This window comes from Dipodomys ordii, unplaced genomic scaffold (assembly GCF_000151885.1).
Source record: "Dipodomys ordii isolate 6190 unplaced genomic scaffold, Dord_2.0 Scaffold17, whole genome shotgun sequence".
Taxonomy (NCBI): Eukaryota; Metazoa; Chordata; class Mammalia; order Rodentia; family Heteromyidae; genus Dipodomys; species Dipodomys ordii.
Window position 1 is genome coordinate 21152839 of NW_012267233.1, and position 25932 is coordinate 21178770.

The 25932-nt window shown below is 35.2% G+C and overlaps 1 protein-coding gene across 1 annotated transcript in view; it reads right to left on the reverse strand.

The window, feature by feature from the left end:
• Positions 1-25932, reverse strand: part of Cnbd1 (cyclic nucleotide binding domain containing 1) — a 222064-nt gene that overhangs the window by 168086 nt on the left and 28046 nt on the right. The window contains exon 4 of the mRNA XM_013012406.1: positions 16560-16700. Within this exon, the coding sequence (XP_012867860.1) occupies positions 16560-16700 (141 nt within the window). The remainder of the gene's footprint in view (positions 1-16559; positions 16701-25932) is intronic.

Here is a 25932-nt window from a genome sequence, read left to right on the forward strand (position 1 = left end):
CTAGACCTGGACCTTGAACTCAGGGCCTATGAACTCAGAGCCTAGGTGCTGCCCCTGAACTTTTGTGTTCAAGGTTAGTGCCACAGCTCCACTCCCAACATTTTTTGAGGTTGATTAGAGATAAGAGTCGAACTTTTCTGCCAGGACTGGCTTCATATGGTGATCCTCAGATTTCAGCCTCCTGAGTAGTATGACTCACTAGCACCCTGTTTATGAACTAAATTTTGCATTAGTTCTGCTCTGGAAAAATGTTCAGTGTTTTTTATATTTGTGTCAATATCAATTGATATTCATGTAGATATCAATTATTTTTGTGTTAGTATGAATTGATTTCTTTTGTGCTTTAGAATATTTTTAGCATTAAGACAAGTACTTTGTAAGAATCAATGATTTTTCTGTTCCTGGAGTATATAATCCTAGTGAAACATAAGAAAGAAAGATACCACAAAATACAGATGAGCTTATATAACTTGTTGCCTATATTCTAAGTTGAAGACAAAAGAGAAGCAGAGTAGAGGAAAAAAACTGCTTTTGAAAACATGTAGAAATGCTTCCTAAATAAGGAAAACAGGAGAGCAGTTTTCCTATAGATACCCCAAGGCAAATTGCCAGATAGAAGTCTGAGATCTTGCTCCTCAGATAAACAAAACCGCATAAAAAGAAACTTTGAGACTCTGAGCAGGGAGACCCCAATAGCTTTAGGAGTTTAGGATTTATGATTTGTTAGTCAATAGGGAACTATTAAAGGATTTTTTGAGGAGCAAATACGTCTACTTTGCTTCACCACCAATTCATCTTTCAACTGAATAACATGTAACATAGAAACATGAGCATGGTATTAAAATATCCAAGAATCAAGCACCCCTACTTCCAGCTCATCAGTCGCAGCGTGGGTTATTGCATGGCATACCCATCACACCACACCAGGACACACACTGCTGTCCACATGTACAACTTGTGCTGTTCCTTCAGAAGCACATCCTACATACATCCTGTGCCTGCTTGGTCACTTTATTTTGGGAACTAAAATTTTTCTTACATTTCAATATTCCATCAAAACTCTCAATTCTGGGATTTTTTTTTGTCCTGAGTCATAATTAGAGGCAAAAACTATTGAGTTCAGAAAACTGTGTCTCTTTGATAAAAATCCAGATCCCTTGAGGTTTTTTAATAAGTAGTATTTGTGGCCCATAGCTTCACATATTTATTTATGTGTCGTGGCCGTTTCTGGATTGTATTCAGGGTGGGGGAGCTGCAACAAACATATTTAATATCATTTGTACAGTTAATGTATGCTGATCATGGGTATATTGTTTTGTCTCTTGACTAAAACTTACCCTGCTGTTACTGTGGTACTGTACTTATTTCCCCATCCATAAAGTCAGGAATCATGTTTCTTACACGAGTTCACAAATCACTATTGGAATGGGACCCTATGTTGTTCTTCAAGCATATCTTGTTCCACCTGCTTCCACCAAGTTCTGCCAACCTCCTCTAGGTTAGGATGCCCAAAAAGTGCAGTCACCTCAACCTTCATGCAAAGATTACTTTTATTTTACTATTCACTAGAATTGTTTGTCACTTGCCAGATATCAGTTTCCTTGTGACTATACACCTTTGTTCTGATTTCTGTTTAGATTAGTATTATTATTCTCTATCAAATCATCCCACTTATTTAATTTGTAGCATTTAACAAAAATGTTAACTATGTATTGATATTTTTCCTGCTTATTATCCACTTCACGATGCTATGACTTTATGGAAATAAAAATGCATTTACTTTCCACACCACCATATCCTCAAATAGTGTAATGATATCTCAAACACTCCAAATTTCTGGCCCAGGAATGGATAGTTCTCTTTCTAGATATCTGAGAAAAATTTCTTATAAATCACAAACCAATAAACCTGATGAAGAATACAGAGAAATGGCAGGGGTGGGGAGTGAGAGAGGTGGGGGAGAGAAGGAATAGTGGGAAACAACAAGGAGAGGGTAACAATGTATTCATTATCTTACTCATGTAATTGTAACCCTTCTGTACAGCATCTTTACAATAAAATAAAATTTAAAGAGGAATATAGAGAAAATTTGCATTGTTTTCTATCTAAGTTGAAATTATAATTTAGAAGTATGCCTAAAGAAAATTGTATCTACCAATTTCATCAATAACTTCCTCAATTTAAAGTACCAACTTTCCATAAATTGAAAAAACAGAGAGAAAAATTCTCAAATTAGGCAATTAGACTAATATTTCTCTAATACTAAAACCAGGTAAAAAATAAAATATGATAAGAAAATAAAAACATAAACCAAAACAGAAGAAGAAAGTAAGAAGTAACTGCTGATTTTTCTATTTTTATCTGAAATTATACTGGAGTTCATCTAAATTGAAGATGTTTCATAAGATATAATTATACAGAAAATTCTAAGGAATGTATTTCATATTACTTACAGAATCTACAACTAAATAGTAAAGCTACCAACATCATAGTAAGAAGCGAGGATGCTAGAAGCTCATGGCTATACCTCTGACTGCTCCAGTGGCAGAAACTGACAAAGCCAGGCCAGGCTGTAAAATCTGCTAAGCTCCAACTGCAAAACCAACCTACAAAAATCAGGGCTGCATAAGTGAAGTAAGCCAAGCCCAAAGAAACATAGGTCCCATGGTTTCCCTTATTTGCAATATCTAGTATATGTATGCGTCAAGCAGAAAAGGTCAGATAAGATGATGTTAGGAAAATGAACCCTAAGATATGTATTCAAATGTTTTTTTTCTTTCATGCATTTGTTTCTAACGCATTTATAAGATTATTTCTTTGTTGCTTTGTATGTCCCTCCCCCACAGTATAACCCCTGCTTTAACTGTATTTTCTATCGGTATAATTTGTGGAGGGGAAGGGGAAAAACAAGTCGTTTAAATAAGGATACAGGTGGACCCATTGCAACAATGAGAAGTACAGTTGTCATGTTGAAAACGAACTTTACAACTTTGGTGGGGGGGGTTGGGGGGGGACAGGAGGAGGCTGGGAAGGGATGGGAAGAGGAAACAAAGGAGGAGGCTACAATGCTTGATAAGAAATGTACTCATTATCTTGCCCATGTAATTGTAACCCCTCTGTACAGTATTTTCACAATAAAAAAATAAAAATTAAAAAAAAATCAGGGCTGCAAGTGGTAGAACTGCAGCCTAACAAGCAAGTCAAGCAAAGGCAACACTCTTAGTTTTAACTACAGTATACTAGAAAAAATAGTAGGAAAAATCAATTATGAAAACAAAAATCATTATTTTAACAGAATAATGTTGAAGAATTTAACAATGAACAAAATTCAAGCCTTAACCATTAGCAGTCTATTAATAAGAACATCAGATATAAAAACCTCTTCAAAATAATTTTTAACAAAATATGTATAAAAATTATACAGTAAGCTGCAAAACATTTCATAGGATAACTCAAATCAAAATAAATGGAGAAACATAATTTGCTAGCGGATTACAACATTCAATTTTGTTTAAATGGCAAATGTGCACAAATCGAACTATCTGTTCTACATAACCCCAGTCAAAATCTCAGCAGAATTTTTGTGTACTAAGCATAAAGCTGATTCTAAAACTAACATAGAAATGCCAAGGCATCTAGAAATGCCAAGGCAACTTAAAAAAGAGAAGAGAAAACAAAGGGAGGGACTTTCAGACAGCTTTCAAGAATTACTAAATCTACCCTAAGAGAACATTCTAGTCTGTAGAAAGAGAGGGTGAGCGCATGTCCCAAAGGCATGTTCACAAGCAGAAAAATTACATTCTAAAGGGGTCTCTCACACACAGAGTTGGCAAGACTGGGTGAAATGTTTATGAACTTGGAAATAACTGGCAAACACCAAGAGAGAATGTATAAACACATAGACGAATGTAAGTGTGAGCACAGCTCAGTAAAATATTCCAGACAGCATACTGGAAATTCTCAGGAAAGAAAATGTGGATAAGAAGTGGATAGAAGTAGGGCTCAGGTGACTCATACCTGTAATCCTAGCTACTAGGAGGCTGAGATCTGAGGATTGTGACTCAAAGCCCATCCTGGCAGGGGCAGGAAAGTCCCTGAGACTCCTCCAATGAACCAGAAAACCAAAGTGATGCTGTGACTCAAATTGTAGAACGCCCACCTTGAGCTCAACCAGGCCCAGAGTGCAAGTCCTATGACCACCACAAAGAAAAGAAAAAACAAAAATAAATGGATAGAAAAAGGAACATAGTACAAAAACAGAGGATCAAAACTTTAGACACACTAAACTAATATCATCTGGTTATGCATCCCTACAGATTTCTTTATCCCCAGGCAAGGCACTTGTGAAACATGATTTCCATTCCAAGGCTAATAGACATGCCCCTATTCTCTGCAAACAACAGTTTATAATGCCCAAGTCTATACTGCTCTTTGCTAGGAATCCAGTGCTTTGCAGTTCTTCATGGTTGATTTGTTTTGTTATTTACATAATTTGGGACTATATGAATACATGATCTGAAAGAAGAATGTGTTTTTTTTTGTTTTTTTGGGGGGGTCCGGTCGTGGGGCCTGAACTCTGGGCCTGGGCGCTGTCCCTCAGCGCTTCAGCTCAAGGCTAGCGCTCTACCACTTAAGCCACAGCGCCACTTCCGGCTTTTCTCTTTTTGCTTATGTGGTGCTGAGGAATCGAACCCAGGGCCTCGAGCATGCAAGGCAAGCGCTCTACCACTGAGCCACCTTCCCAGCCCCAGAAGAATGTGTTTTAACAGGACAAATGAAGTAAGTTAATTACTTAAATGTTACTTATTTTTATTTACTTTCTGGGCTATTAAATGGTTCTCTCAGTTTAATGTTGTTGGTTTTGAATATATTTAGAAATAACATCAAAGGTAAAATAAAATGATATTGGTGTAATGGCATCAGAATCAACATATAGATTAATACAACATAAAAGAGAATTCAGAGACATTTGTGAATTGATTTTTGACAGACTTCCAAAAGTAACTTAATGAGAAAAATAATCTTTGCAACAAATGGTATACAGCCCATTTGTAAGAAAACAAAAGAATGTCATCACTTTACACACCAGGCATAATAATTAGATGGTGACTTAAAGTGCATCTCAGACCTAAGCTTAATACTAAACCTTCTAATTTTCCTTAAGAAATCTTTCCAACATAACTTAAGTTTTTAGCTCTATGAAAGGAGCAATTAAAAAGCAAGCCGTAGCTTATGCAATGGAATCTATCTATAATTGCAACTAATTGGGATGCAGAGAGCAGGAAGGTCATTCTTTGAGGCTGGCTTGGACAAAAGTTATCTCTTTCAAGAAGTATAGATGGTACACACCTCTAATTGTGGCTGCACAGGAGATTGTAAATAGGATTCTGAGATGAAGCAGTATCCACCCAGGCCAAAAATAAAAGACTACCTAAAACTAATTGAAACACAATTTTTTAGCAAGTGTGAGGCACTTAGTTATAAACCCAATACCAAAGGAAAAAAACCTTGTTAATATTCATATTATCAAGGAATAGTTGGTACAAGAGAAACTTAGTACTCTGGAAATTAGGGAAAATCAAGATTTCAGGATGGGGGTGATAACATCAAATAAAGTGCAGGGAGTTCATAAGAAGAAAAATATAATAGCAATTACAGAAACTTTATTGGTATCTGATACCTTATAAGTATCATAGCTATGATCTACTATACTCTTTGGAAAGCCTTAAATAGATGTACATCCATAAGATACATGTATACATAGTAATGTCAAAGTCTTCCCACAGTCTGTGTCATATCTAACCTACCTTCTTCTCTTGTTGTGTTCAGAACTCTAATGTTTCTCAATTTTTTGTAAATCTTAAAAGAATTTTCCCCCATCCCAACCAGTAACCAAGTTCTGCTGCATCTACATTCTTGAAAAATCCCATTTTCAAGTGTGCAGGAAGATCTAGGAATATGGGTATAAAAGTTTCGCAAAAGAGTAATATTTAAGAAATACATGTACTGACTGCTTGAAAATACCACACCTTACTCTTAGCCTACTTGAGTTTGAGTCCCAGACCTAAGCCTCAGTAAGTATAAGCAAATTCAGTTTTCTCATCTGTTAAATAGGAGAAATATACGTGACTTATAAGTTTTATAAGCAATGAATATAAATGTTAAAAATTTATTACTCATCTACATCCTGAACATTTCAAATTCCTTAATATAATAATTTCTATCATGAAGTACAGTTAACTGTACCCAAAGTTTAAGCAGTCCCTTTAGACTTTTAATGATTCTATAATAAATGAATGGAATCATTTACAAAGCTACTAAAATATCCTTTATCATTATAATTTTTCATTATATATGTACAGTTTTCAATCCATCAGTTGTAGGACAGCTAATCTGTTTCGATGGCTTGGCTGTTGTGAAGTTATATAAATACAACCATGTTATATGAATGTGTGTAAGAGTGTGTGTGTGTAAGTATAGAGAGTGTAATGGTGTGGGATTGTTAGGGGATGTGGAGGAAGAAGAGAAGGTTAGAGAGGGATGGAAAATGAGTAACATTAAAATACATAGTGTCTATGTATGAAGATAGCATAAGGAAATTCACTGCGAGTTGTTAAATAATGAAGAACTAAAGACAGTGTTTTTATTATAGATTTCATTCTAGCATTTACTTCATTAAACTAAGAAAAACGTATTATCCATACAAATATATATATGAAAACTATCTGTTATTCAGTGATTAGCAATAAAGAAAATAGAGACTACAAAAGGAAAACATGATCTGATTTTTAATTTGATTCTGGGAATTAATTACTCACTGATTCATTCAAAACTTGAATAGATTTGAATGAATGATTACTATTAAGTGAAAAGAATTGAAAATTTTACATCGCATTATTTGGAATGTTCAATGCTCATACTCACTGCAACATATCACACAATGCTGTGATTGTGATTTATACTTTTCTCTGTAAAAACAACTCATTTGATTCTCTTGGGTTGTAATCAAAATACGTTATTAAAATAAAAAGAAATTCTATTTTATAGGCATAAAAGTACACATCTTGTTTAAAATTGAGAATAAATAATATAGTATAAATCAAATTTAAAGTGAAAGCCATGCCCCACCTTTTTGCCAGTCCCAGGGCTTGAACTTTGGGTCTGGGCTCTATCCCTGAGCCTCTTTTGCTCAAGGCTAGCACTCTACCTCTGGAACCACAGTGCCACTTAGGGCTTTTCTGAGTAGTTTATTCTAGATCTGAGTCTCATAGACTTTCTTTCCCAGGGCTGGCTTGGAACCACAATCCTCAGATCTCAGCCTCCTGAGAAGCTAGAATTACAGGTGTGAGGCACTAGCGCCCAACTTATCATAGCCATTTTTAACATAATGAGTTGGAGACAAAACATTTTTCAAATACTTTGTCCGTTTCTTCTGCCTTATGTATGTTGATAAAAGATAAGAGCAAATTCTTCCGCAATTAATATTGTTACTATTTTCTCACTAGAAAGTTCATTCTTATTGAGAGATGGAGATTGATTTGTGTCAATGAGATTAACTATAGTGAAATAGGTCTTCCTTATTTTATATATTATCTATTTAAGTAGAAGGCTGTACGTGGTAAGCAAGAAAATAGAACTATATGGTACAATTGTATCTCAGGACAGAAGATGTTAAAACATTTCATGAACAATAGATTATTTCAATATACAGAGAGTACCAAGAATAAGTACAATATACTGTTGAGTTTGATAAGTTATGTTTATTTTATCAGGACTTTTTGCAAAGAACTTCTACACCAATATACTTTTCTTCCCCATTAAATTCAGTCACAACACACACATGGCAAATCACTAGAAGCACATTATTAAAGCAAGATATTTAAGAAAGATGCTATCATCATGATGGTTTAACATTGTGCCCAGTATTTTCTTCAATGAGTTAGCATGATAAATTAAAATAAAATGTATCTATCTGAATGGAAAAAAGATCAGCATTTTTTTTTGTCATGGGGCTTGAACTGTGGCCCTGGGTGCTGTCCCTCAGCTCTTCAGCTCAAGGCAAGCACTCTACCCCTTGAGCCACAGTGCCACTTCCAGTTTTCTGGTCATTAATTGGAGACAAGAGTCTCCCAGACTTTCCTGCTGGGGCTGGCTTTGAACCATAATCCTCAGATCTCAACCACCTGATCAGCTAGGATTACAGGCGTGAGCCACTGACGCCCTGCTTAGATTGCATTTATAACTCCTTTAAAGAGATTAAGAGGATAATCTATTGAAATATATTCAATTAATATTAATTCAGTAAGGGGGGCAGTTACAAATAGAACTAATTAAATAGCATATACTAGCAATGCTTAGTTTAAAAATGTAATGAGAAAATAATATTATTCATGGTATTTAACAAAAAATATAAAATTAAATAAAAGAAATGTATTGTTATGAAACTTTACCAAAACAACATTAAAAAGATTAAACTAAATGTTCAAGTGGTAGAGCGCTCGCCTTGAGCTGAAGAGCTGAGGGACAGCGCCCAAGCCCAGAGTTCAAGCCCCACGACCGACAAAAAAAAAAAAAAAAGATTAAACTAAATGTAAAATATATGCCATGCTTTAAATAAGTTACTATTTTATATATTTAATCAATTCCCAAAGTAGTAAGAAATTTGTCTCAGCAGGTAACATAGCATGAAACTAAAAGCAGTTTTAAATCCATATGAAATCAGCTTCTGACCTTTCAAATAAGGGTATGGAATACTAGAAACTTAAATCGAACATAAACTGAATTTAAAATGATAAATTATTTGATATCAAAAAAGCAAACTATCCATTCTTACTTCTTCTTCTGAGAAGTCTGTCTTTAAGTCTTTAGCCCATTTATTAATTGGGTTGTTGTTTCTTTAAGAATTTGTTTTGGGGTTGTTTATTTTTTGATCTCTAAGTATATTTTGGACTTGAGGCCCTTGTCTGATGCATAGCTAGTAAAGTTCTCCTCCCATTCTGTGGGCTTTCTATTTATCTTGCTAGCTATGTCCTTTGCCATGCAGAAACTCTTCAATTTAATGCAATACCATTTACCTGGGCTTTCTTTGATTTGTTGCAGTTCTGGATCTTTACTTAGCAAGTTTCGATCTGGGCCTAGGAGCCCTAGTTTTTGCATTTTCTCTTCCTGTAATATTTCACTATGTCTGGTCTGACATTGAGGTCTTTAATTCAGTTGGAATTGATTCTGGTGCAGGGTGATATATATGGATCTAGTTTCAGTTTCTGCAGGTGTATAGCCAATACTGCCAGCACCATTTGTTGAAGATGTTGTCATTCTTCCCTCCTATGTTTTAGGTTCCTATAGGTACCTATAGGTCTGTGGTTCATTTTTGGGTCTTCTATTCTATTCCATCGGCTGTAGCCATAAAAGACATTCAAATCAAAACAACATTGAGATTCCACCTTACCCCAGTTAGAATGGCCATTATCAAGAAAGCTAACAATAACAGATGTTGGAGGATATATTGCCAAAACTGAATGCTACTACACTGTTGGTGGGAGTGTAAGCTTGTACAATCACCCTGGAAAGCAATATGGAGGTTCCTCAAAGGACTACATATAGAACTTCCATGAGACCCAGCAATTCTACTCCTTGGCATTTATCTAACAGACCACAAACCAGGCCACACTAAAGCTACCAGCATAAGCAGGTTCATTGCATTATTGTTTACCATAGCCAAGATGAGAAATCAACCCAGATGCCCCTCAGTACACAAATGGATCAAGAAAATGTAATATATATATGTATATATAGATATACATATGCAATGGACTTCTATGCTTTCATCAGAAAGAATGGCATTGCCCATTCATACGAAAATGGAAACACTTGGGGAAAAAATATATTAAGTGAAGTAAGCCAGACCTAAAGAAACACAAGCCGGGCGCCAGTGGCTCACACCTATAATCCTAGCTACTCAAAAGGCTGAGATCTAAGGATCGAGGTTCAAAGCCAGCCCGGGCAGGAAAATCTGTGAGACTTCTATCTCCAATAAAACCTCAGAAAACCAGAAGTGGCGCTGTGGCTCAAGTGGTAGGGAGCTAGCCTTCAGCTGAAGAGCTGAGGGACAGCATCCAGGCCCAGAGTTCAACCCCCATGACCAACAAAAAGAAAACAGAAAAAGAAACACAGGTTGCATGGTTTCCCTCATTTGTAGTCATTAGAATGTGCCTATAAATCTACAAGTAAATACAATGGATGTACAAGACAAAAATTTATACTTGGGCATGATAAATTTAACAGGACTCTAAACATTCACACAGTGAGACCAAAGGAAAATATTCTTAGGATCACAAAGGCTCAATAGCTATGTGTGTATGATTATATAAAATGATGTTTATAGAAATGAACTTCAAGAAAAGGAAATGAGGCCTTTTATTGTACTTTTTGTGTGTTTTAGATTTTTCCCCTTTTGTCTCTGTTTTTTAATTTTTGTATATTGTCTTGTATGTAAGCTTATCTGTTTGGGAGAGGGTAAGGAGAAACACAGAAATGGTGGGACAAACGGTGAACTAATGTTCAGTAGACATGATGTTGAAAATGAACTTTACAACTTGTGGGGGAGGAGGGCAGGAAGGAAAAATTTTGGAGAAAAGGAGGGAAGAGTTGACACTTCAAAAACAGTGTACTCACTACTGACCTATGTAACTGTAACCTGCTGTACACCACCTTTACAATAAATTTTAAAAAACTAGAAAAGAAGTAATTTTGGATAATTTTAACAAGAATATGCAACTCCTTCCCAATTTATGAAATGAAGAATTAACATTTCCATAAACAATTTTTAGCCAATATAGTGTTTAGATCAGGCTAGTTGACAAAGAGCTAATAAAAAAGAAAGAAGATTGAACATGCAAGAAATTAACTCACTGTTCATTAAGCCCAGTATAGTGACTTATTTTGAAACCTACTTTCAGACAGGTCATTAGATAGGAGATAAGTCCACAAAATCACAAAGAGAACCACAATGGAAATTACAAACACATTATAGACCACTGACCACAATCTCATCTTTTTAGCCAAATGAAGGTTTATAGAACAAGTCTATTATAAAGTCCCTTAGGCATAAGGAACCCAGTAGAACTCATCTGAATTTGCCTAGCTAGCAATGCCTGTACAAACACAAGGCAAATACATCATTGCTATTTTTATTTTAAGTTCTAAGAGAAAATTGCATATTCTTTTTTGAGGGAAGAAAACATGATACACACTGCTATTCGGAGACATTAGCCTTTTGAATTTCCACTAATACAATTAAATAGAAAAGTTTTTCATAAGGTGCCTGGAGATGTGTAATGTTCTTTGGGAAAGAGAGTTCGACATTTATACTGGCCTAAAATAGACCACGTAATATGTACAAAGCTTTGCAGTACTAATTTCATCTGGGTTTAACAGCAATTATGATGCCATGAGGCTGATAATCATACCTATTTTACAGATTAGTAATCTGAAATGTAGAAAATTCAGTATGCCCAAGTGGAGTAGTCTAGTTATAATGTAACTCTTTCTGATCAAAGGCCCGGCACTACAGTATATGTATTGACACTCCCTCCAATAAACAGAGCAAGATTCAGTGATACGCTCTTGTATAAAATATTGTCCTTTGTCAGCTTATCTCCTCAGCACAAGTAACGTTTTATCATTGATTACTATTTTATCAGAAATCAAAATTACTCTCCGTATTTACAACATTATTTACTGATTTATATTCCTTTTTAGATCCAGATAAAGACATTCTTTTCCACCAGTGGTTCTCTTTCCCCATCTCAGAGTACATTTTCCCCAAATGTTGTATTTTTAAACAGAATTAATAGCTCCACAGTGTGTGTTTCTCTGATCAGCTTAGAGCACTTAACTCTAATTTCAGACTTCAGTTACACCATTTCATCTTACACACCATTTCACCAGAAGACAACAGTGTAAGAACCATATTGCACTTGGATTTCAAAAAGCCTGAATCTGAAAGGCAAAAACCATGATGTTCTTCCAGGGAGCAATTCCTCTGAGTCATTCCTGGGAAGTGGCTTTGCATCACCGCTCCACTGAAACATAATGATCTTCAGATGCCTCATTCCCTCAAAGGAAACATCTTTAATTGGAGAAAGTAGAAGAAAAAACAATTGGGCCAAGTTTCCTCCAAGGATCTTACACTGCTGTTCACAGCTCATTTATAAGTCGTTTGCTTCTCATACCCTTTCCAAACCCCCACAAATACACACATATGTCACTTTTTCAGAAATTAGTCATTTATAAAGAAATTAATTATTTTCACCAAAGTGTTTCATAATTGCCTTTTAAAATGTACTGTTGTTATAGGCAATGCAATCAAATACAAACAAAGGACAGGGTAAGATGATGTGTATTATGGTCAAATAAGCAGACTTGTCTCCACAAATATAAAACAAAGAAGATCAAATTATCATAGACTCAAACTTCCTAATAGAGAACAGGGATCAAAGCCATCTTTCACATAAACAAATTCCAAGTATTACTACACATGTTCATTGCACTCATTAACATCTACGTGTGCTTATTTCTCAATTCATAGAAATATGCCAATCACACCAACACTAAAATCCTACCACAACCTAAATGATTATAGTTATTATATATAGATTATAGTTATTGTCCTGCCATCTTAGAACTAACAAATATCCTTCCATGGAGTCCCCATTCCTGCATTTTGTTTGTTTCTGTTTTAATTAACCAGAATCAATCTAGACACTGTAATCCTGTCTGCTCAGGAAGCTGAATTCAAATCCAGTCGGGGCAAACAAATCTGAGAGATTCTTGTTTCCAAATAACCAGCAAAAGGTCAAAAGTTGAGGTCTGACTCAACTGGTAGAGTACCAGCCATGCGGGGGAAAAAAAAGGCTAACGCCCCAAGCAGAGTTTATTTTTTCCATTCCTGGGGCTTAAACTCAGAGACTGGGTGCTGTCCCTTAGCTAGTTTTTCCTCAAGGTTAGCACTGTAGTACTTGAGCCATAGTGCCACTTCCAACTTTTATTGAGTAGTTTATTGGAGATGAATCTCCCTGACTTTTTTGCCCGGGTTCAAACAGTGAACCTTAGATCTCAGCCTCCTTAGTAGATAGGATTAGAGGCATGAGTCACCAGCACCTGGCAAAAAAAAATTTAATTGTTAAACAGAGTCTGTTTCTGTTGCACATAACTCAATATCTTAACTAATACAAATGACAAACCATATTCAATGTCATATGCTTAAAATTACAAGAGAATATCCCAACACTCTTTTCCATTCTCTCCCTCTTTCTTCTCTGCTTATAACACACTTTATGATTTTATTTTCCTCTGGTTACTTGAATTAATTATCTTTGGTGACACCAATTCCATGGTTCTAGTGATTTTGACAACTCAAAACTGTCTATCCAGCACTATGCAGAACTATAGACTACATGTAGTTCTTATGAATTAGTCAGTTATCAAGTTATTATGCATAAGGTTAGCAACACTTAATAAATTTCTAATATTTCCAGAGATATTTGCATTTTTGAAACAAATCACTGTTATTAAAAATAACTGTTTGTTAAAAATTCAAGCAGGATAGCAAAGACATTTGGAGAGTATGGGTAACTACTTTTCAAATTTTGTTCAATCACATGATTGAAATAGCTCATCAGCCTGATCATGGTTCAGTCAGATGTAAACAATGGGCTATAGACCTGACAACTAATCCACCACAGACCGATTTGTGTTGTACACGTAAAGCATTCTACCCCTCTGCAGAAGTGATAAAGATTGATAATGTGACCAACAAACAACATAAATTTCCAACCCCATTTCCTTAAGCTTAATCATACAGTAGAATTGGAGATTTGCCTTCTAACATCATGTGTCAAAGATAGGCACATGTTTAAGTCATATAATATTTTAGCTTAAACTGAGAAATAGAGTCTCATTTGTGCTGGTTTAAAGATGAAAGCATCCAAAGCTCTTGATACATAAAAGCATGAGAGAATCAAATGGTGAGGATTTATGAGGTCCCTAGGACAGATGTCCCCACTGAGAGCCAGCAAAAAAATGAGGACAGTCATTTTACAATTAAAAGGAACTAAATAAGAAGAGCTCATGATCCAGAAATAAATATAGACCAGAGCACTCAGAATGAAATCTTGACTAGAGAAATTAAATACACATGTGTGTTAAGTCCCTAAATATATGATAATTTGTTATACAGCAATAAAAAGTACTATACTAGTTTACCAAGCAAACAAGAAGTGTGTCCCATAAAACAAACATGGACTAGGGGTTTAGCACTCAAATTGTCCTTTTACCTGTTAGTTTGTCATAGCTACCTCAAAGCAGTCAGATAAGTAAAATGCTTATACGGATAATTTAAAACTTCATATGAATATTAAACATCATATACAGGTTATTTTTCTTCTTGTTTACTTGACAACTATATTTCAAAAGCTATCATAGCCAACTTATTGGCAGTAGTAAAATCCCATTAAAGAGTTCTACCTAACCTATTCTGATCCAGTAGTAGAAGGAGACTGAAGTACCACATGATGTCTTCTACTCATTCATCCATTTACTCAGAACTGAGGAAATACATCCTAGACATTAATAGTGACCCGGTATCTACTGTCCTGTACATTTTGAATAACTGTTGCATAGAATCCATGGTGTCTCGGTAAGGATAAAGCAGCAGATTGTTTTTCTTGCCCATTTTTCCCTTACTTGGACAACCTTCTATCATACCTCCTAATTTTCACTTCAGTCCTCTGCTCTGACAGGAATGGCTTCTTATCCATTTGGAGTTTCCATTCTAACACCAACCTAAGTTTACTTCTTTGCCTTTTGACACCTTGCTGGAAAAGCATAACTGCTTGCTGAAATAGCTTTTTTTTTTATCATCATCAGAGTTGACATTCTTTGGAAACTTCTACCTCCTTATAGTCAGAAAGAGGAGGATATCATTATCATTAAATGTCCTGTAGCTGAGTATGGTCTGAAATCAGTGATGAATGATTCATAGATTGTTGAGCTCTAAATATTTTCAATATATTGTAATAATCATCAACATAGTTTAATAAAAATGAATGGCTATAATATCCCATGTCTGTAATGTTAAGAGCTTTAGTGCTTTTCTAACAAATACATTGTATAAAACATTAACTGACCACATTCTGATTGGATTTCATTTTTTATCAATTTAATTTCTCTCTTGAATGGCAAGTGGTTGTGATTTATTTCCATATAAATTTCTCACACTTGTTTCATTAAAAAGTGACTTCTATTTTTTATTATGATTTGCTATTACAAGTTGAAATCATCAGAAAACTGGCCATTCTCAAAATTTCTGGTAATTCTTATCATATTTTCTCAAATATACAATCAACACCAGTTCTTACTCAAAAGAAAAATGTCAGAGTTTTAATTTCATATTTCATGCCACTATTATTTCCTTAAGGAAAAATTCCATTCTCTTATTGCTGCAACAAATCCTAATTCCAATATCACATTTTCTCATAGTCCCCTTTCAATTTTAATTTTATTCACAAATCTGACACATCTCTGGTAACTGCTATGATTTAGTCCACTCTTTCTTCTCCTTTCGCTCCTGCATTTCCTCATTATCTTTTTCTCTTCTTCAACTTCTCCTTTCCATTCTCTTCCTCCTCCTCCTTTTCTTCCTCACCCTACCCCTCCAAGCAGCTGTGTCCCCAAAACAACATCTAGGAAATTAAAGATAATTGTATTTAAAGGGTCTAAGATGGAAAACAGTTTGAATGTGTGAAGAGACTCCAAGTAATCATTTTACGAGGACGTACTCTGAATATTTTGATTGCAACCTAAATTTAAGGTGATGAGTCACAACTACAGCAGTATGTCAGTGATACACACTGAGGATTAAATAGTGATCATCTTCAAAGTCTCCAGTATTTCTAGCTATCTCAGTCAACCGATTGCATTATATATTATAACAAAAGCATGTTTATCTATAAACAACTCTTTTAAAACATTTTCAAAAATTCTACTATGAATCAGTAAATGATCCATGCCTATAATTTTAGTTAATAAAGAGCTGGTATATGGAGGATCCTAGTTTGAAACTAGCTGTAACAAAAATGTTTACTAAACTTTATTTCAAAAATAACCAGCAAATAGCAAGACTAGAGGTATGGCTTCACAGAATACCACCTACCAAATGGGAGACCCTCAGTTCAAACCGCAGTACCACCAAAAACAAAAATAATTCTTTGTCGGGTGCCAATGGTTCCGCCTATAATGCTAGCAATTCAAGGGGCTGAGATCTGAGGATTGCGGTTCAAAGGCAGCCCAGGCAGGAAAGTCTGTGAGACTTTGATGTCTCCAATTAGCTACCAGAAAATCTGAAGTGTTGATGTGGCTCAAAGTGGAAGAGCATTAGCCTTGAGCTGAAGAGCTCAGGGACAATGCCCAGGCCCAGAGTTCAAGGCCCATGACCAACAACAAAAATAACAGCAATAATTCTTCAGCTAAATTAAGTAATATATTATCTTAAAACTCACAATTTCCTTAAGATGGCCAGGAATTCTGCAAACTTTTCTGGGGCTTCTTTCTGTTTGAGCAGACCATGTGCTTTTTTAATATGAATAGTTATATTGTGTAAATCATCAGATTTGTCCTCTTCTGTTTTGTCCATTTGTTTTCTGAACAAGGAAACAATATTTTAAGATATTACTTACAGCACAAAAATTATGGACAGGAACTTTTACTTTATTGTCAACAGTAGAAATACAACTGCTGTGAGGTAATCTGGCACTTTATAACATGATGTTTTTCAATGCCTTAGAATATTTTTCAGTCAGCAGTAGTGTACTTCTACTTGTCACTCTGTTAAGTTAGAATTTGGCATATATCAAATATTTCAGTGTATACAACTTGATTGCATGTGTTATAAGTCATAAGTTATAAAATAACTTCCAGAATAATAGGTCTCTATTATCTAAGGAAAAATTTCATACCAATAAATAAGTCCCTTCTCTTTACACTTGGACACTTGTTTTTCAGTGTTTTTATTATGGATGTTGTTTCCTACTGATAAACTATGAATGTCTTAGAGATAACCTCCATAACTAATTCTTGCTCTATAGTATGTTACATACTTAGTTCCTGAAGAGATGCATGAATAAATAGCCCTATTTTATATTACTGTGTGTGTATTCTCATTGAGATGTCATTTAAGGGAAAGGAATCCAACATGTATTTTCCAGAGATTTTTAGAAGTAAAACTTTACTAATGTGTGTGGTCTTCCTGTACAATTATCTCCTTAGAAGCTACATAAACCTAGCACAAGCACTTAACCATAGATTTTATTACTACTTTGTTTTTAGGACAGATGTGTTAAAGATATATGTATGTCTTTAAAAGGACAGTTTCGGTTTTACATCTGAAGCTGCATGGAAATGAAATGATTCTTACTGGTATCCATAACTTGCTCTACCTTGTTGTTCTTCAACAGTCTGTTCATGACATTTTAGAATACAGTTTATATTACTGATGTATAAGATTCTAGTGCCCAGCATCTTGTATATACATTGTTCTAATTTGGGAGGTAAAGGGAAATAACAAAATGCTGAAACAAGGATACAGGTTGACCCATTGTAACAAGACACTATGTTGAAGATGAACTTTACAATTTGGACAGAGTGGGGTAGGGAGAGGGAGGGAAGGGAGGAGTTGAGGAGGTGGGGAGGGAAGTGATAGTATAGGAAAAACAAAGGATAGGTAACAATGCTCAAAGGAAAGGTACTCATTACCATATTCATGTAACTGTTACCCCTCTGTAAAATATCTTTATAATAAAAAATATTTTAAAAATTTCATGATATATGTATGTACCACAAAGTATTTTTATTTTTCCATTTTGATAATTGGTATGCTACCGGATATTTTTCCAAGTTTGATTTTTTTGTTGTTCCTGTTACTGTTTTTTTTTTGTTTTAACTTTCTTAATATATTTGTAATATAAGATTTCTTGTGTTATTTTCATACATACACAGAGTGCACTTTGAAAAAATTCACTACATCCATCATATTCACATTCTTCTCCCCCCTTTTCAAATAGCATTTGTTGAGTTCTATTATGTTGATAAATAAATGGACCAATGTTTTCTAAATGCCTAATGCATATTAGAAAATTATGCATCTGTAAAAGCCCATAGCTCAAAATATAGTTTTCATAATTAACAATGGCTAGAAATTGATCATAGTATAGATTAGAAAGCAAATACCTTAACTGGGTGTAATCTGTAATCCTAACTATGATGTGGGAGGACCACAAGATCCATCTCAACCAACAAAAATTCGGGCATGGTGGTGGATGCCTGTCATCTCAGCTCTGCAGGAAGTATAAATTGGAAACCATGGTCCAGGCCTGCCCAGACCAAATAAAAATCAGACCATAAGGGTATGACTTAGTGGTAGACAGTCCACAGTGTATGTATGTAAACATATGAGTGTATATGCGTGTGTGTTCCTCCAATAAAGTTTTACACATTTCTTTAATTCCAGTTCTTTAATTAACCTCACTTCTTTTTGGTAAATATAAAATTTAATATGTAACAATTTGAGCCAGAGTAATATAAGGACAACTTAAGATATTAGCTATAGAATTTTTCCAACCAAGTAAAATATTTATGAGTAAATTCCCACTCCCAGAATGTAAACTTTCAAGCTTTATCTTGTTCTAAACAAGAGTGCTGATGCTGTCACACATGTTGCCAAATATATCCAAAGTTAAAATTGAGGACTTAAAGGGCAACTTCCATTATGGACATTTGACAGTAAACATTGGAATTCTGTCAGTTCTTGTTTGTTTGTTTTTTTAAGAAAAACCTTTGAAGGTTAGAGAGAAGCAAGCAATATTTTCCAAATTTCCGTTAATGTTCACCCTAAACTCAAAGTCTCTTTTTATTTAAAAAAAAAAGATCAGTTAAAAATTAACGGTTGAAATTTGCTTTGTGAAGGTTTAAATGTGTTTGTGACTAAGTATCACTATTCCACAATACTGTGAAATTTATAGAATCACTTAATCTCAATAAAAAATTATTTTAAAAATTAATTGTTGGATTATGGGCATCAGTGGCTAGCTTATATTCCTAGCCACAGCAAAGGATGAGATCTGAGGATTATGGATCAAAGCCAGCCTGGCGGAAAAGTCCTTGATACTCTTATTTTCAATTAAGCCCACAAAAAAGCTAAAATGTTAGCTTTGAGCACAAAAACTCAGGGACAGTGTCCAGACCCTAAGTTCAAACCCCAGGACCAGTCACATATACAAATAATGATAATAACAGTTAGACTATCATGTATTCTTTAGGTTAAAGTAGTAATACATTTATCTGAGTATATGACAAGTTGTATGCACATGGAAATCAAGTGGTTTAGAAAAGATTATTCGATTTCTCTTCTAAAAACAAATTAAGATTAAAGAAGCTCAAGTCAATTTTTTAAAAAGCTATGATATTCAAAGTACTTACAAAATAAGAATTAAGTATCAAGTTCCATATTCACTCATAGCTTCCATTCTTTCTGTTCACAATGCAATTCAAATGGCATTTGCTCAACTCCTAACTCAGACATAAAGATGTTCATTATCTTCATTACCTCAGCCCACAGGTAGAAATTATTTTAATTTTTCTACTTTAGGCTCAGTTGATTTTCCCTCCTCCCATAGAACGTTGCTGAGTTTGTCACATACCTGAGTGATTACAACTACATTATCTAATTGTAAAGATTACTAGATTTGGCTCATTTTCCTAAATTAGCTCTTTGTCAACTTCTTGCCCACTCACTGGATAGCTTTCATTGAACTTCGTATCCAGCTCCATGTCCACATCTATAGACAGCCTTCCTATGTACTCATGTCCTCTACCTATGATTGCTATGAATTGCTGGTAAAAACAGAAAGCATCACTCTATTGATTTATTTACACAGTTACTCAAGAAATGTTTAATTTACTGAGAAGAATTTAATACAGAGAAAACAGAGTCTGTGAGTTTTCAGAATTTCCCTTCTTTATTCTAATATAACCTCTACAAGTAAACCTGGTTACTATAGGGCTAGTCTAAGTAATGAATGAGGAAAAGCACCTTAATTTGGGAGACTGTAAGAAGTCAATAAGGAACATAGTCAAATTTCTTGTTACAAACCATACATATTCTGACAGAAGTGCCAAAATTTCAAATATATCTTTCAAGTCAAAGAATATACTATCTAAAAAATAAAAATTGGAATTTCTTCCTTAAGTATACATGGTCTTTGATTAATAGGATTTATATGATAATGTGTAAGCATTTATTGTGCATATACATCTGAAATTAAATATCATAACTAGTGGTGTTACATTTGTTCCTTACTCAGATACTAGCAAAGATTTCCTTACAATGAGGAATAATGCTAATGAATGTCTACTGGTTCCTTAAATCAGGTCCCATGAAAATCCCACAAAAGTTACAGAACTCTAAGATTTTAACAATTTCCCAGGATTGCATTCTGATATCACCTCTGCTTCTGGGCTTCTTTTTCCTTAAATGTACTCTTTATCCAGAAAATAAAGCCAACTTTATCCAAAAAATAAAGCCAACATCTTATATTTCCTCAATAACAAAACTGAAAGCAATCCCTCATAGCACTTATAACTATAACAGAGTTTAGCTGAAGATACCCTAAAGAGTTATTGGGTCATAAGTGACACCATGCACTTAAAATTTGTTGGCAGATCTTCTTTCCTTAGATCTTTTCACCACCACCTCAATACTCATGGTTTCCCCTTACTCAATACTGACCTTCCTTCCACTATTTCATGGTTTATTTTGCCTCTTGCCTATCTTTTTCTCTGCATGGCTTTATTCCTAGATTTTCCCACAACTCCAAATTAAAATAACTCTACCAGGCCAAACAATTCAAGCCTATCAGCACCTACATGCAGATTCACGCAACTAAATTTGTCAGGAAGAAAGCAAAATAATAGTTATATTTATCATTATAATAACATTTTTAAAGTCCAAACTTGAAATTTTCTTGTAACAGTCTACCTCAATGCAAAGAAATCCTGTCTGAAGGTGATTTGTACAAATGGCCATCTTTCCATCTTGATACTACCCTATGCTATCTCAGATATCATTTTAACATCATAGGAAAAGATTTAATATTGGCCATAACAGGCAAGACCATGGCTGAAGCAATTCAATTTTTATTAACTTTCTTCTGCTTCCCTTCAAAGAATTACCTAACTCTCCAAAATGTTCCTCTCACAAGCAGGTACATAGTTGGTCCTTCATTTTTCCCCCATTTTGCCTTTATTTTCTCCTCTCTTTATCCTTCCTTCTTTTACTTTGACTACCTCCCTAACCAATCCTCCCCCACAGCCACTACACACATCTTTTTTTTGGGGGGAGGGGGTCCGGTCGTGGGGCCTGAAGTCTGTGCCTGGGCCACTGTCCCTCAGCTCTTCAGCTCAAGGCTAGTGCTCCTACCACTTGAGCCACAGCACCACTTCCGGGTTTTTTCTTCTTGCTTCTGTGGTGCTGAGGAATCGAACCTAGGGCCTCATGCATGCAAGGCAAGTGCTCTACCATTGAGCCACCTTCCCAGCCCCACTATACACATCTTAATACATGAGATATAGATGTCAAGATTTACATTTTGAGAATTTTTTCAACAAATTCTTGGCAATACTTCGAAACTGGGCAATTAGAGTATGGTTTAAGATTGTGTTGGCAGCATTTGTGTGATCAACAAGGTGAAGAATTTGATAGGAAGTTCTCTTGATCTCACATACTCGTTCCCTTCTCCTGGCCAACTTTTACTTTTCCTAAAACTGAAGCATCCCTTATCTGAAGAATCCTTTCATGCCTTTCCAGTACACCATTGGGATTCAGCCTCCTCCCCTTCCTATGGCCAACCTCTGGTACTCACTAAGCATTTGTCAATACTGCCAAGCCCTCAGTGTAGGATTATCTTTTACAACCACTACTTAATAGGTATATATTGTTTGAGTGAATGAATAAATGCCAGGGAAAGAAACTGGGTCCAAAAATACAAGCCCTCAAAGAAATTTCACAAACACATTTACATTTTAAAATATTTATCCAAATCTATTTGCTCTAGGCCTTCCATTGTTTCATCTCCATGTATTTGTTTTTCTTTTTTATTATTGTGAAAATACCATACAGAGGGGGTTACAATTACATGGGCAAGGTAATGAGTATATTTCTTAATCAAGCATTGTTGCCTCCACCTTTGTTTCCCCTTCCCATCCCTTCCTATCTCCCCGGCCACTCCCCCCCTCACTTCTCCCCCTGCCTGCCAAAGACATAACATCTTGTACATCTCATTGTTGCAATGGGTCCACCTATATCCCTATTTAAACAATTTGTTTTTTCTCTTCCCCTCCACAAATTATACCAACAGGCCCAAAGAAACATAGGTCCCACAGTTTCCCTTATTTTCAATTACTAGTATATTTGTATTTATTTTCAAAACTTCATTGAATATATACTTTTAAAAAGAATTGACAATCCATTTAAGCTACATGTGCACCACATCATTTTAAATTTTTTCAGAGGAACAATACATACAAAGCTATATGTGAACTGCTTTTCATACTTAGAAGTAAAATTATGAGCCTCAATTTCAATAACTGGGTATCAGACTCCTTTGTCTAAAGCCCACACTTAAGCAGCAATTGTTTGGAAAAACCTGCTTTGACAGCTTTTGGAGTGACTGGCAAGTTGGCTGACTAAGCATTCTGATTTCTGAACCCATAAGAAATATCCCTAGCAGACGTCCTCTGGTTGGATGCCTTTGACTTTACAGGAAGCTTTTAGTGGTGTGCGACTAGGGGAAGGGGCAAAGACTGTCCAAATATTTTTGGTCTTCCCAGATCAAATTATTCTGCTAAAAGTCAAATTATACAAACTTAGAGAGAATAATTTTTGCCAAATATTACCAGTGCCTAGGGAAGTTATAAACCTTAGAAACTCTGACCCCCTAGAAAGCTACCTTTCCCTCTTTTGCTTAACTAATCCTATATATTGTAGAATTTTTAAAATAATTTATATTGTACTTTATTAGAAGTAAAAAAACTACAAAACACTGCAAACTTTCATATTGTGAATATTAAGTGCAACATGAGATCTGATGTGAAGTTTAATCAAGCTAGTACAGTTCTCAAACAGCACAGTTGTCCATAAGAGTTTGTTTGATGACCCTTTGCAAACAACAAAACCTGTGGATCCTTTACATAATAAGATGCAATACTTATATATAAGCTACATGTCTTACCTCCATTACTTATAATTCTAAATAAATATAAATTATATATATGCTTATATAACATAAATAGATGTAGGTATGGGTATGTTATTCTGCATTGTTTAGGGAATAATGACAAGGAGATATTTGTATCCAAGTGACCAGTAGCTCACATCTAGTTACTTCAGGAGGCTGAGATCTCAGGATCATAGTTCAAAGCCAACCTGGGCAAGAAAGTTTGTGAGACTCTAATTTCCAATTAACTACGAAAAAGCCAGAAGTGGAGGTGTGGCTCAAGCAGTAGAGTACTAGTCTTGAACACAGGAATTCAGGGACAGCTCCTGGGTCCTGAGTTCAAGATCCAGGACCAACATAAAAAAAAAAACAATTTTACTTCTATTTGTGCAGTTCATACACAATTTTCTATTTTTGATCCACAATTGATTGAATCTTTGAAATCCATGAATACAGAATTCATAGAAATGGAGAGTCAGCTATATTAATTATCAAAAGGCCATATACAGCTTTGCAATTGATATAATTCCATAGATGAATGAATTAATAACACTTAATATAGACTTTTTCACTAGAAAATGTCCCTAATGGAAAAGTTATCATTTGTGGCACCATGCATGGTGGTACATATCTGCAAGCTCAGCACTCAAAAGGTAGAGGGAGATCGATCTGAGCTGAACTCTGCTAAGTTACATAAAAAGACTTTACCTCAAAAAACACAAGAGCTCCAAGGTACCTCAATGGAAGACCATTTGCATAGCATGTGCAAGAGCCTGGGTTTAATCCCCAGAGCTCAGTTACCACTCAGTGGTCTGTTTTCTCATATTTTTAAAATACGAAATACTAATGTCTAGGGTCGTTATATAACTTGTATTCCATCAACCAGCAGCGTAGAACTGGCTGGACACATGTTTAAATATACATACATGTATATATATATATACATATATGTATATGTATATATATATATATATATATCTCAGACTCATCCCAAGGCCTTTTGATTCAGAATCTGCACTTTAATTTGCTCCCTGGGATAGGGGAAGAGTTGGACATACACCAAAGTCTGAAAAACTCTGACTGTCTGGATTTTGTTGAAAATGTGACTGCAAAATCAACTCTCTGTCACTGGCTGCCAAATAATACTACCTCTGTAAATACTTAACAATTATCTTTGAAATAATAAATCCCCAGCATTAAACAATCAAGAGGCTATGGGCCTGGGGCCTTTTTCTGTACATTGGATTCCTAAGTAACAAAATCCATCCAAACTCAGGAAGCAAATTAACAGAAAACTCAGAAGTAATATTTTGTAACAAATAGATGGGTTTCAGCCAATCACACACTACCAAGTCAATTGAAAGCAGTTAACTGATAAGATCACATGCCCAAATAAAGCAAATGATTCATGATGACATAACTTCCTATAGTCAGCCAAGGGATTATTTTTCTTACGAGTCGGACCTGTAAAAATTCACTGCTCACATTGTTCGGTGACCTTTTTGCATCTCTTCTAATTTTGAGTGCTGCCGTATTAATGACTTCTTCCTTTCTCAAATACGTTATTAAATTCAATTTGTCTGAAGTTTTTCTTTTAACACAATAGAGAATTTGTGTTCCTAATCTTCCAGTGGGTCTTTTTAGATCACAATACAATTTAACCCTCCATTAATTTGTATTTTTCCATTTGTATTGTTCTGTTTGAATATACAGTGAGGATTAATTCCGCACAGGACCAAAGGGGGACCGTTTTCACTCTTATTGATCTATGAAGTTTTCTTTTTCAGAGTCTTAATTAAATTTCCAATTACCTGTCTCTTGGGGCTGGGGCGAATACTGAAAGAGTACTTGCTCACTGTGGGACAGGAGTGAGCTAACCTGAGAGGTCAGACTCTGGAATAACATGATTTTTTAAATTATGTTTTTATTGTAAAGATACTGTACAGAGGGGTTACAGTAACATGAGCAAGGTAATGAGTCCATTTCCTATCAAGCATTGTTACCCTCTCTTTTGTTTTTCCCCTACCATCCCTTCCCTCCCTGCCTCCCAACTCTGCCCCTGCCCCCAGGCAAAGTTGTAAAGTTTATTTTCAACACAGTGCCTTGTATACCTCATTGTTACAATGGGTCATCCTGTATCCTTATTTCAGCATTTTGTTATTTCCCTTCCCCTCCCCAAATTAGAAAAATGTATATACAAGATGCAGGGCACCAGAATCAAATATTGTGAAAACGGGATATACCATGGGGAAAGAACATACAAAGGAAACAAAAACAATCACATAGTACATTATAAGTACATTAAAAGACAACAGCAACAAAGATAAAACCATTTGTGTCCCTATCTTGGGGTTCATTTCGCGTAACATCATCTTATCTGACCTTTTCTGCTTGTCCCAGACATATACTAGTTATTGCAGATAAGGAAAACCATAGGACCTATGATTCTTTGGGCCTGGCTTACTTCACAATATAATTTTTTCCAAGTCTTTCCATTTCCTAACAAATGAGGTGGTGTCATTCTTTCTGATGGAGGCATAGAAATCCATTGTGTGTGTGTGTGTGTGTGTGTATCTGTATATATATATATATATATATATATATA